This window comes from Lissotriton vulgaris, chromosome 7, assembly GCF_964263255.1.
Source record: "Lissotriton vulgaris chromosome 7, aLisVul1.2, whole genome shotgun sequence".
NCBI lineage: Eukaryota > Metazoa > Chordata > Amphibia > Caudata > Salamandridae > Lissotriton > Lissotriton vulgaris.
In genome coordinates, this window is record NC_141695.1 from 222,661,290 (window position 1) to 222,675,107 (window position 13,818).

The 13,818-nt window shown below is 42.9% G+C and overlaps 1 protein-coding gene across 1 annotated transcript in view; it reads left to right on the plus strand.

Annotated features, from left to right (window-relative positions):
- LOC147701255 (uncharacterized) overlaps positions 1-13,818 on the plus strand; it is a 282,557-nt gene that overhangs the window by 140,457 nt on the left and 128,282 nt on the right. The window contains 3 exon segments of the mRNA XM_086929324.1: positions 2,656-2,753; positions 2,893-2,984; positions 3,456-4,420. Coding sequence (XP_086785450.1) covers positions 2,656-2,753; positions 2,893-2,984; positions 3,456-4,420 — 1,155 coding nt within the window.

The window sequence follows — 13,818 nt, forward strand, 5'->3', positions numbered from 1 at the left end:
GTAATACCATATACCCTGGGCCTGTACCCTAAATGCTACTAGTGGGTCTGCAGCACTGATTGTGCCACCCCCACAACAGGACTTTCAAACCTATCTCAGGCCTGCCACTGTAGGGCCTGTGTGTGCAGTTTACTACCACTTTGACATGGCATTTAAAAACCCTTTGCCAAGCCTAAGCCTCCCTTTTTATTACACATAAGTTACCTCGAAGGTAGGCCATAGGTAACCCGTAAGGGAGTGTGTGGTGTAACTAAAAGGTAGGACATGTGCTTTTAAGTTTTCCATGTCCTTGAGTGAAAAATGCCTACATTCATTTTTCACAACTCCGAGGCCTACTCATCTAATAGGTTAACATTGGCAGTTTCTGTATACTCTTTTAAGTTGTAATTCCTGATTAGAAATGGTGCTGCATGTTTTTTAACTTTGGAATGGTAAAGATAAATCATCTTTACTGGTAAAGTTGGATCTAACATTACTGTTTTAGAAATGCCACATTTAGAAAGTGGACATTTCTCGGCTCTCACTGCTCTGTGTTACTGCAGCCTTCAATACATATTTGGGGTGGTTAACAGCTACATTTTGTGCATTTCCTCTAGACAGCCACAAACAAACAACGGTTAGGTGCGTCGGAAGTCTCATCTGCATTCAGAAGGTTCTTCTTGGGTAGGGAGGGGGGAGCTGACACTTACACCTGAATAGGCAGTGTCCTGTTAGATCACAAAGGGTTGAGTACCCCCTACTGCTAGACTGGGGCCGGGGCTAGAATGAAAGGACCTCTATGCACTTCAAAGACACTTGATGAAAGTATTGTGCATGTTATCTTGTTTTTTTATAGCTTCAAAATAACAGACTGATTAAGAAAAAATGTGCTTGCTACCTTGGAATGGTAAATCAATAATACTTCATGTACTACTGTAGTACTGAACAACCAGGTGTATTAATCCCTTCGCTGCGGGGGTAATTCCCCTGCTGTGCCGGGGGGCAGGAGGGCGTGCACAGCACCCGCAAGCTCATGACAAGCTCAGCTAGTCATGAGGCACGGCACTCCTGTGCTCATGACGAGCTGAGCTCGTCACAGGTGCACCGGCTCCTGTGGAACGCTCAGCACAGCGGTGGAATTCTCCCTGCACCTGAGCGTTCCATGGCTCATGACGAGCTGAGCTCGTCATGAGCATGGAAAATGTTATAGCCTTGACTTGACCAGAAATTCACTTCTATATTGTAGACTAATGTATTGCTGCACTACTACTATTTACCATTAATACATGCTCACAGGTGGAATTAAAAGGTCCTGCAATACAATACAAAATCATTCTGTTCTAACCATAACATCGAAAAATATAACCTTAGGGACCGGAATGGCCTTATTAGCAGAGGTAAAGACATATTTACTATGGTAGGCACCAGTCTTTAGTGGATCAGTGAGCCAAATAAATATGAACTCGAGTGCTGCCCTTAATAATTAGAGATGGCCGAGATTTAATCAAGTATTCCGCTCATAATTTATTTGTTTGAATGAGTGATTTGCCAGGTGAATCACACATACTTACTTCATGAATATTTGCCTGTTGAGAAGATGGATCAAAACGAGAAATCCCACAGTGCTTCAGCTCACACTCTCAACATACTTTTATATAGAACACACTCAAATATTGACAGATGTTGATCGCATACATTTGCACTCTCTTCCACCATTGAAGGAATCTGAAGTATCCCAAGCAAGCAAGGCCGTTTATTCTTTGCCCCTGCTTTATTGACACAATCTCACATGACAAATTATACACTAACAGCTCATTTCCTTCCAGAAGGGCCTTCTGTGGTGAAGGTTAGATAACTTGCGGGACCACTTGATTTTTTCTCTTCGCACAAACTCCTTCTAGTGGACCTAGTACAAAAGTTCTGGGAAAGGCAGAGCTGCCCCATTAAAGTTAAGATCATGCTCATTCCATCTTGGAACAGCATTCTGAATATAGCCTCATTGTTTTATACCTTAAAAAGTGCCCCACACAGGAACAATGTGCTTGCCAACTTGGAATTGTAAAACAGGGATGCTCTGTGCACAATGCTTTTCAATGAGGATCACTGTAAACATTGAGGGGGGGCCGCCTTGGAATGGAACGGTGCCTGGTGCCTCACTGTTGAGCGATCCAGGCATGCTGCTTCGAAATGCTGCAGCCATCATGGGATGAGCGCTGTTAGGACACTTGAAGACCATCTGCAGTTACATCATTTGCAGTGTTCGTGATTCGACAGCTTTTCCTTCGAGTCTCCTACCAGAATAGTCTGTCTGTGAAGTGCAATCATTTGTTTATGGTGCACCTTTCCCATTTGACTTTTAGGGTTAACTAGTTCGTATTCAGGTGGTCGCTGTTCTTTTTAGATCACCAGTTGCGTCACTATTATTGGAACCATCCAAGAGTTACCTTGCCATTTGTTCCAAACTTGGTCACAACCACGATGTCCCTGTTAGAAAGCTGTCTCTATTCAAGTGCACGTTACAAAACTAGCTATTACTCAATCCTTTTGCCTGCACGCTATGAGTCTTCAGTGTTCTTTCGAAAAATGTTGTGAATTGGTCATAAGTAGATATTTAGCTGCCAAACCAAAACATATGTAAAGTTCTGACTAGATTCCTTTTCGTCTTTTTCTATACAGAGCTTAATGTTCCAGATCTCAGCAACACAGAGGACTTGAGCGCTGAAAAGCCCACTTCAGGTAAGTCTGGTGACTTGAAGGCATTTGGGTGGAAAGATGTATGTGAGGCCTCTCTTGTGCTAGATACAGGAAGCCAAGCACCTGTAGTATATTTGAGAGCGAGTAATGCCCCCCACACTCAAAGATGGCTGCTGTGCCATGTGAATTCGACAATTCTCACTCCAACTCTCAAAACAGTTGGAAGCAAGCATTTACATGGAAGGATCAGGAGCAGGCGAATATAGTCAGGTGGGGGCAGCTGATGATGTGAACACGGAGCTGGCAAGCAGGCAGGCGTGAATATGTGGGCATGAGACACAGTTCAAGGGGCAAAGGTGTTACCTCATGGAACTCCATGCCAGCGGGCAAAAGTGATGAGACACAGTAAGTGTAGTACCCAACAAATACCTTTCCTACAAAAAAATAAAATAAGAAATAGAGAAGGGTGAAAAAAAAGGATCTATGAAAAGAAAAATCCAAACCTAAACAACTGGACTACAAGTTGTGCCATTGAAACACACTTGTTTTAAGGCAGATGTGCACATGTGATTGTATGAAATGCTGTCACTCACAGCGCTCATGACAGAGTGGACTATACCTCTGGAACCATGGTGTCATTGGTAGAAGTAGAATATGACTACAGGCTTTAACAAAGTGAAATAAACAGCCACCCAAAGGGTTAGGCTGAGATTAACATATACACTATTCACAACAAAATGGTTGCATCCTCTGCATTTGGCATTACTTCTTATTACGATTAGTTCAATATCACTCACAGTTCTCATCTACACAGGCTCCCGTGTTGAGACCATTAAACCTGTTCCTCTGCAACAACAAGGAGTTGAGTATTATGTGCTGACACCTCCTGGGAAATCAGGCGATGATGACAAAGAATTTTCAATTGGCAACTTCCAAAATCCAAACAATGTTGACATCTACCCGACTGAAACTGTGGGTTTTGAAGGCCAAACTTACAAACCATGAAGTAAAATCGCTGTCTCCCTCAACCCTTTTGAGGTAATCCGCTTGAAAAGCAAAGACAATTTGTCAGGCACCCGAATCAATGCCACAAAACCCATTACAGTACTCAGTGGCTATAGCAGTCCTGAGTCAGTCACGCCATCCTACCAAGTCTCTACCCCTCTGCATCCCGTCACCCAATGGGGGCAAAATTTCTACTTCACTTCATTGGCAATTACGGGAAATACTGACATGGTGTTTGTTGTCGCGTCCAAGCCTACTAATATACAGTTTCAAGTAGGAGACCACAAGCAAAGTCAAACTTTGAAGGCAGGAGAGGTAACCCAGATTGGAATACCAGAATTCACCACTATCTTCATCACAGCCAATCAACCGGTCCAGGTGACATATTACTGCACAGCAGGGAAAATTGGAGCCAGGTTTTATGAAAGCTTCTTGCTCAAAATTCCAGACGAATCGGAATATGGCCCCAAGTATATATTTACAAGTAACCCCACTTTGGAAAAGAATCGGGCAATCCTCATAGTAAAAAAATCTGCAGTGCCTCTAATTACCTTAGATGGAGAATCACTTTCTAATATTGAGTGGAAACCAATCCCTGGAACGCAATACTCCATAGCAATATATGATTTTGGCAACAAGCCTACCACCCACGTGGTGGAAGCTCCTGGAATGCATTTTGGACTTGTGATTATTGGTTTTCCAAAGCAGCCTGCCATTGAAGAGCCAGAAAGACCCACTAGTGGTAAATTCATTTTTATATTATCATTATTTCAGTGTTTTATGATAAGTATTGTTCACCAAGTGGTATTCTAACCACTATCCTGGAATGTAGTTCTAGAAAAGCAATAGTGCTAATGGTGTGTTTCTATCATTAATTGTTTCTGCTGTAATGTCTCATCAAAAGCACTGCATAGTGACCTTTGAGCTAAATAGAACTGTTTGATGGGAAAACAAAACAGTGCTACTACTATATACAGCCAGATTGGCTTTAACTAACATACTAGGGCATTCCATTGGGGTACGGTAAATTAAATCAGTGCTGATGAAATACCCATTTGTTTCGGATGGAAAGTTTATAACTGCTGGTATACATAGCAAAAAGTACTAGAGGCTTCTCTGAGAAACATGGGATTTGCATGCCTCATTTAGACTTGAGAACTATAGTTATATATGTATGTTATTATTAGACCGGTTATCATTAGAGTGGTCTTGCCCTAAACAGGTTGCCTGCTTACCTCCTCTTTCTACTGATTATCTTTGTTGGCCTTAAAACTCAGAGGACCTTACCTTTGCTGAGCAGGGCTAAAGTGCATGTGCTTCTTTCCTCAATATGGTAATAATGGTATATAAACAACAGGCATATTTAAGTTACATGTAAGTCCCTTGTAGAGTGGAATACCATACACTAAGGGCCTGCACCCTAAATGCCACTAGTGGTCCTACAGCACTGATTGTGCCACCCAAAAAACTAGCCTTTCAAACCTATCTCAGGACTGCCACTGCAGGGCCTTTGTGTGCAGTTTACTTCCACTTAGAATTGGCAATGAAAAACCCTTTGCCAAGCCTAAACCTCCCCTTTAATTAAACATAGGTCACCTATAAGGTAGGCAACAGGTGACCCATAGGGCAGTGCACTGTGTAACTAAAAGGTAGGACATGTGCTTTTACCTTTTCCATGTCCTGGAGTGAAAATCAACTCATTTTATGTTTCACTACTGTGAGTGAGGTCTACTTCTCTCGTAGTTAACATTGAGACTTTCTCAATACACTTTTAAGTTGTAATTCCTGATTTGAAAGGATGAATCATGTTTTATAAATTTGGAATGGTAATGATTAATCCTCATTATAAATCCTCTTTACTGGTAAAGTTGGCTTTAGGCTTCTTGGAAGGTGACAGTCCCTGACTGAAACGCTGCGTGCTAGTTGTGCTTGCACGAGCTTTACGCTGGATTTTTAATGACAAATATCTTGTTGCTGCTAAAATAGTACTGCTACCATTAGGGACAGGATTTTAAAATTTACAGGAGGAAATTGAGTATTGTGTTTGTTTTAATATAAAATACCTTCTGCGTCCGGTAGAACTTACGACCTCTCACCCGCACTATAAAAGCACTTAAAACGCACGCCGCTGCTTTAGCGGGGCTCGGGACTCGGGACTCGGGGAAAACTACTTACCGCTGCGCCATCTTTGTTAGCGCTCTAGTGGTTGGCCTGCCTGCAACTGCCTGTCTATTTAGGGAGGGCAGTGCCGGCGCGCGATCATCTTGGAAGGTGACAGTCCCTGACTGAAATGCTGCGTGCTAGTTGTGCTCGCACGAGCTTTACGCTACATTTTTAATGACAAATATCTTGTTGCTGCTAAAATAGTACTGTTACCATTAGGGACAGGATTTTAAAATTTACAGGAGGAAATTGAATATTGTGTTTGTTTTAATATAAAATACCTTCTGCGTCTGGTAGAACTTATGCCCTCTCACCCGCACTATAAAAGCACTTAAAACGCACTCCGCTGCTTTAGCGGGACTCGGGACTCGGGGAAAACTATTTACCACTGCGCCATCTTTGTTAGCGCTCTAGTGGTTGGCCTGCCTGCAACTGCCTGTCTATTTAAACAGACAAATGCAGGCGCGCAGCGAATGCGCGCAGCGAAGCGCCGGAGATGCGCCAGAGATAAGCCCGTCTGCGCCCGTCCGCGTATCGGACGCGCTTAGCGCTAAGAATGCTGCTGGCTTAAGGTATTCCAGGGAGTCCCTGCTGAGTATAGGAGAGAGGATAAAGGGTGGGTCTCAAAAAGATGGGCCACAGCCCTCCGTTACCTTGGGGTGTGGGCTGATTAATAGCCTATCCCTGGTTAAACACCACCAGGAGGTGGCAAACCTGTTAGAAAACATGGATTTAGACGTCCTTTTTATCACGGAGACATGGACGAGTGTGAACTCCTCGGTGGAGCTGGGCCTTGCTTGCCCGGACGGGTATAAGATATTTCACAAACCCAGGTCCCAGGGAAGAGGAGGAGGGGTTGGGGTGATATTCAAGGATAAGTGGGACCTTTCCCCCCTACAGGTTGATGATGTTGTAGGGATAGAACTTCTGGGCTTCTCCCTACAAACACCTAAAGGAAGGATGCTTACTGGCATGATCTGCTATAGGCCACCAGGCCTGGATACACAGTACCAAGCACTCTATGACACTATCGCCGCCCTCGCACTGACCCACTCTAGATTGCTGCTCCAAGGGGATTTTAACCTATGGGACAATGGGCCCCTAGGGAATCACCTGAAGGACTTACAGCATATATGTGGGAACTGGGGTCTAGACCAGCTGATACTGGAACCAACTCACTCAGGTGGACATGCACTGGATTTGGTATTCGCAAACCGGACGGAGACTAAGGTGATTGATACCTTACCTCAAAGCTGGAACGACCACTTCCTGATCCATTTTCAGATCACTGTACCTATTCAAGGGAATGGAAACACCTGCCCTGTAACCTATCACAAGGGACGGGACTGATCTAAACTATCTATAAATAAAATAAATCCCACTTTTACCAGTAAAACTCTCTTTGACTCCGAGGACTCTGTGGACCAGAACTATCAGGTCTACTGCAATCATATCATAGACACCCTGGATAAGATTGCTCCTCTGAAAAATATAAAGAACAGAAGGAAACCCTCAGCCCCTTGGTTTAGCGAGGAGCTGAAAACCCTGCGCAATCGGTGCAGACAGGCAGAAAGGAAGTGGCGAAGACTCTATTTAGAGTCTGATAAACGCTTGCTAAAGATAGAGCAGGCTATATATACCATTCATCATTACATCAGCAAGTCCAATATCACTCATAGTTATCTTCCACAGAGGTTCCCGTGTTGAGACCATTGAACCTGTTCCTTTGCAACAACAGGGAGTTGAATATTATGTGCTAACACCTCCTGGGAAATCAGGCGATGATGACAAAGAATTTTCAATTGGCAACTTCCAAAAACCAAACAGTGTTGCTATCATCCCGACTGGAACTGTGGTTTTCCAAGGAAAAACTTATAAACCAGGAAGGAAAATCACTATCACCCTGAAACCTTTTGAGGTAATCCTCATAGAAAGCAAAGACAATTTGTCAGGCACCTCAATCGAAGCTACAACGCCCATTGCAGTAGCCAGCGGCTACAGCAGTCCTGAGACAGTCAGTCCATCGTACCAAGTCTCTACTCCACTGCATCCAGTCACCAAATGGGGGAAAGAATTCTTCTTCGTTTCATTGGCAAGACCGGGAAATACTGACAAGGTGTTTGTTGTTGCATCACAGCCTACTAATATACAAAAAAGTTTCAAAATGCTTTATTCGCTTTGTACAAGTACAACCATATAGCAACATTCGTAATGCAGTTGAAATCACATTTATAAAAAGAAAAAAGAATAATGAAACTTTTCTAAAAACAATTACATCGGTATCCAAGCCAATCTAATTAAGACCTACAAGATATATCGCATTTATACACAGAAAAAAAGTTAATCACTATATTTAGCAGCAATTTAAAAGTTTTGTGCAAAACATGCCAAGAGGGATAGTACTAATCAGAAAAGGCCTATGCTGGGCATAAAGTGCAATAGTATGTGCAAAATATGGCAAAATTGGACACTATATTTAGCAGCAATTTAGAAATTTAGTGCAAAACATGCCAAGTGGAATAGTGCAAATCAGAGAAAGGCCTATGCTGGGCATAAAGTGCAGTAGTATGTGCAAAATATGCAAAGATATAACTAAAGTGCAGTGTCTTTATAGTCTCTTACGTATGTTAGCAGCAGTTTGTATACGGAAAATTTAAAAAGCGTTAGTGCAAAAAAGGGTACAAAGCCGGACGACAAACATTACCAGGATACACAGCAAGTAAGAGGTATAAAATATCCAAAATTCATATATAAGAGAAATGCATGTGGTTTAATAGTAGCTCACAGTTAGTCATTGGGTGTATTTACCAACAGGAAAAACAGCGGGAATCATATAATAATTGATTTCCTGTGCCCGATGCATTTAAGAACATAGATGGCTACACGATAACACACATTCGGGGAGGACAAGTCAAACAACAATTGCATTGCAGCTCTTATATTACACGTACTGTATTCTAAAAATAGTTGCTTTAGATAAAACTTTCTAAAACCAGTATAAAAATTACAAAATAGTAAAAAGTGGCAGATACTCTGTTTAGATTTCCCATCGCATGGGCACGGACATGACCCGGGCTTTTTTACAGTGGGGAAAGCCACCAAATGGTGAACTATGCCCAGCCTCAGGCGTGCTAGAACAAAGCGATGGGAGTTAATATTAACAAATGTAAGGTATGATGGGAATCCTGTGCTTAAATTATACTCCAAGTACAATTTGAATGTAATTTGTATAGCATACCCCTTCATTCTGGTCCCCTTTGCATGATCCATATAGGTGGTTTTGAGGTCACGCTTCATTAAAACTGATTCTGTTGGGATATCTTTAAAAATATCCTGACCAAAAAGGATCTTGTACCAGTGGGAAATATGTTTTAGCCAAGGGATTTTTGAGTGCTGATCCAATTTAATACAGTCTGAAATTACTTCCTGGGTAAACTTGGTTTCATCTTTAGCCCAAATGGATCGCCAAAGGGAAAGGGGGCGTAGTGCAATCAAATCTATGACGTAGTGTAAGCCCAGCTCCCTATGGGTAATTTCGTTTGACGCTGAAGCAGGGAGACATAATAAGCGCTTCAGGTACTTGTTTTCCTCCTGTTGAATGGATAGGGCAATCTGCGAGTTATATCCCCATATCCCTGCTCCATATAGAGCAGAGGACATGCACCTTGAGTTATAGATGGAGATCATCTCTCTTATTCTGCGCCCCCCAGTTTGGAAGCGAATCTGAAGATACAGTTTGTATTTCTAGTCATCTTCATGCCTACACAGGATTGCTCGTTTACCCATCTCCCATCTCCTGAGAAAGTAATGCCCAGATAACAGAAGTGTTGCACAGACTCAAGTTTATCCCCATCAAGGAAAAATGACTTACTTTTCTTTAATTTCTTTCCACAGGTCATGGTCATAGTCTTACCCTTGTTAATTTTAAGCATTCTGCCTTTAATAAAAATGTTAAATTTATCAATTAGCTTTTGGAGCCCATTCGCGGTCCTTGAGATCAGGACCGCGTCGTCCGCATATAGGAGGACGGGTATTTGTTTTCCAGTAATCATGGGGGCATCAGAAAAAGATTCTTGTAGGAACCGGTCAACCTGATTTATAAAAAGGGAGAATAACAAGGGAGCAAGAACACACCCTTGTCTAATTCCTCTGCCAATTTTAAAAAAGGGGGTGCATTCTCCATTCGGTCCGAATCTGACTTTACTTGATAAGCTGCTATACATTCTGGCCAATAAATGGATAATTTCTGGGGGTGCGCCCATAGCAAGTAATGTTGGCCAGAGCAGTGTGTGTTCCACTAGGTCGAACGCTGAGCTTAGATCGGCAAAGCACTTGAACAAATTCCCTTCCTTGGCTTTTGTGTACTTGCTGATAATAAGCTCAAGGTTCACACACTGCTCCATGGTTCCTGTGCCCCTTCGGAACCCATACTGTATTGGTGACAGAACATTTTTGTCTTCAACCCAGGACTCCAATCTTACCAGAAGCACGCGACTCAGTATCTTCAGTGACGAGTCCAAAAGGGAAATTGGGCGATAGTTTCGTGCTTCGGCCCTTGAACCTTTTTTGAAAAGTGGCACCAAGATAGATTGACCCCATGAGGTAGGTAACTCGTCCTCAATAGCAGCATTAAAGTAGCGTGTTAAAATAGGGGCCCATAAATCAATCTCGGATTTAAAAAAGTCCACGGGAACCCCATCTGGGCCCGGGGCTTTCCCCCCCTTGCTTTTCTCAATTGCATCCCGTACCTCATTTAAAGATACCGAAAACAATAATTTCTCCCATTTAAAACAGGTTGGCATCACAGTTAAAACATTAAGATTTGGAACCGAAATAGAATCAAAAGTACAATCGGAGTTAAAAATCCCAGTAAAGTGTACAATCCAGGCTTGGCAACTGACATGCGACGTTAGTTCAGGGATATTGTCGTTCTTTAAGTATGGGCTGTTTACAGTGTCCCAGAAAAGTTTATGATCTTTTGTTTCTGCAGCCTGATCTAATTTAGCCCATGCCTCGTCCTGTAATTCTCTCTTCCGAGTGGCTAGTGCAGCTTTGTAGTTGTAACGCTCTTCCCTGATCTTACAGAGGTCTCTTGGTTTGGTGTCAAGCGAGATTTTTAACCTTTTTAATGACTGGGCACAATTGTCACCAAACCACGCTGTCTTGACTTTTCTTGGATTCCGAGTTTTGCGTGTCGGTGATTTCTCGATAGCTTGCGTAATGATTAAAAAATTGGATAGCAAAGTTCCTGGGCATGGTGTTGGGGATAAACAGTACTCCACCTCTCCATGGCATTTTATGATTACATTAGTAATAATTTTAGCGGGGTCGGCTTTTGTCCACTTCACCCTTGTCCCGTTCGGTCTTACTACGGAGATGTCCTGAATGGGTTGACCATAGGAATTCCTTTTTGACCCCCAGCCCAGTAATTCAGCAGATACACTATTGTGGTCACTGACCGTTTGTTCAATTACCCAGACATTAATATAAGTTATAGAACAGGATACGATGATATGGTCAATAAAAGATTGGCTATTCCTTCCATGGAATGTTGGACATCTAGCATTGTTTACATTCATATTACATTCGAGGAGTTCCAGATCATATTTGGCCAATAAGTTATTCAAAGCGCTGCCAAGGTTGTTGTGCGGGAAATGGTTATATACGCATGTTGTTTCCCTTCCAGAGTATTCCTCCCTATGGCCGCACGCCCCCTTTAATGCATAAGTGCATGTTTTGATGTTAAAATCTCCGGCCCACAAAATTGCAGCTGGTTTGGATGTACTTAACAACATTGCATCGATGGCCTGCTCGATATCAGAAATGAACATCCCCTGTTTGTGCCCGGCAATGTTGTTGTAAAAATTCACTATTATCAAGCCTCTGTATCCACTGTGGGCCAAACGCAGAACAGAAGCATGTTCTCCTAAGATTGCCTGGTCACTAACCCAAAACTCAGTCAATGTTGTAGATAACAGAGTCACTAGCCCCCCCTTGGCTCGACCAGCCTGGGAAGCCACAGCCAGCACATTAAAAGAGGTATATCCCTCAACATGTACTTCGGCCCTATCCCAAGTTTCTTGTAGGCATATTATATCATAGCCCTGTTTGAGAAAGTCATCCCATGCGGGTGTGTTTACCTTAGAGGCTAGCCCGGCTATGTTCCACGTAATAACCCTCAATGACTCTTCCCTGAATACTTGTGGTGGAACAGTAACTGTTGTGACTGGCGGTAGTATTTGGTTACCCAGATGATTTTCAACAGTACAAGTGATGTTATCTGTCATAGTCAAATCGTTTAAATTTGTTACGGGATATCTATGTGAGGATCACTTGCAGGAGGGATTTCAACAGTACCAGTGGTATTGTCTATCATGGTTAGATCGTTTGTGCTTATTGCAAAAATGTCTGTATGAGGTTCACTTTCATCGAGAACAGTATTCATGAGTCAATCGTTTTCGTCTAGGGAATTAAATATCTGAGATCTATTTGATGTTGGGACTGTGAATTGACCATAGATGTTGTTTCCAGGCCCTGTGGCATTGTGGTAATTACGGTAATTGGGGTTAGGCATTCTGTACAAATTCATAGGAGGTTGTGGGACATGCTGCTTACTAAAGTCGTAAAGGGGCGAGGGGTACCCAGCTGATTGTACTGGTACCTGCTGTACTAGTGGGTAAGGTGTATTAATTGCTCTGGGATGTTTAAAATTCTGCACCGGGATCTTGAACCCCACCAGATTTCTGTAAAAGTAGTCCAATGGGAACAGGGTTGTATTGTAATCATTGTCTGAAGGGATGGGCGCGTTCAGGATGGAATCTCTTGCCCATTAGGTGGTTTTGTAGTTTATGATTACACAGTCCCCATTTATTTCCTTTTTGCTTGGGCCCACCCATCCTACCCTTTGGGTTGAAATGATCTGGCCTGCCCCACTTAAGGGGAATCCACAGTTATGGACAAGCCAATGTAAAATTTTGTTTTTAAGGGTTTCACTATTTTCAAATTGGGAGGGTTTAAGTTTTGGTACATTGGCAAGGATTGCTACGTATGGCCTGCTTTCTGGTGGGAGATTGATCACAGCTGGAATATTATTGTTGTTGTAGCTACGCGCTGGTGGGTTCCTGCTTACTGAAGGGTGGTCCATGGGCACCTCACCCGGTGCTGTGAGGGAAGAGGATGTAGAAGGACCGTTGGTGGCATTGCTTGGTATGTTGGTATGTGAATTTGCAGTTTTACCAGTAGCTGCTGTGGGGTTCGTATTTCTGGCTGGTGGAACGTGTGGTTTAGATGTAGTATGGGCAGTGGTGTTGGCCTTATTCACAGTCGGTACATTTGAGGTGGGTTGGGTGATTTGTGGGCCTAGATGTTCGAGAATGTCTAATTTGGCTAAGCCCAATTTTTCCAGGTTTTCCACCTTTTTACCTATTTGCTCAAGTTTGTCGTTTAGGGGAGCAATGAGGAGCTTCATAGCGTCCATGATTTGAACCATTATAGACTCCATATTAACTGCGGCTCCCGGGTTTGGCAATGGTGGTTCACTTCCGTTAGTTTGTTCTATGGGAGGTGATGGTAAAGTTGCCTTCTTTCTTCTACCCCTTTGTTTCATGCGACCCCTAATAAGAGCTGGTAATTTTCTATTATGGGTGCGTCTAGATCTACGATGGGCAGTGCCAAGGTTGATCGTACTATTGACACTGCTATTATTAGGTGGGTCTATTGTATGGGTGGTATCCTCATTGTCGCAGGATATCAATATTGCGCTAGGCGCGTTGCTAGGGCCCAGATCCTCAGATGGTGTTACATTAATCTGCAAATTAGGTGTTAGGGACAGACGGCTGTCCCTGTCTTGGAATATTGTTGGGAGTGTAGGAGAGTCTTCTATGGGAGGTGGCACAGTCCCGGGAAGGCCTGCGTAAGATTGCATTAAAATAGAGTCATTTGATAATGCAGTCATATTTATGTTATGTACAGTACTGT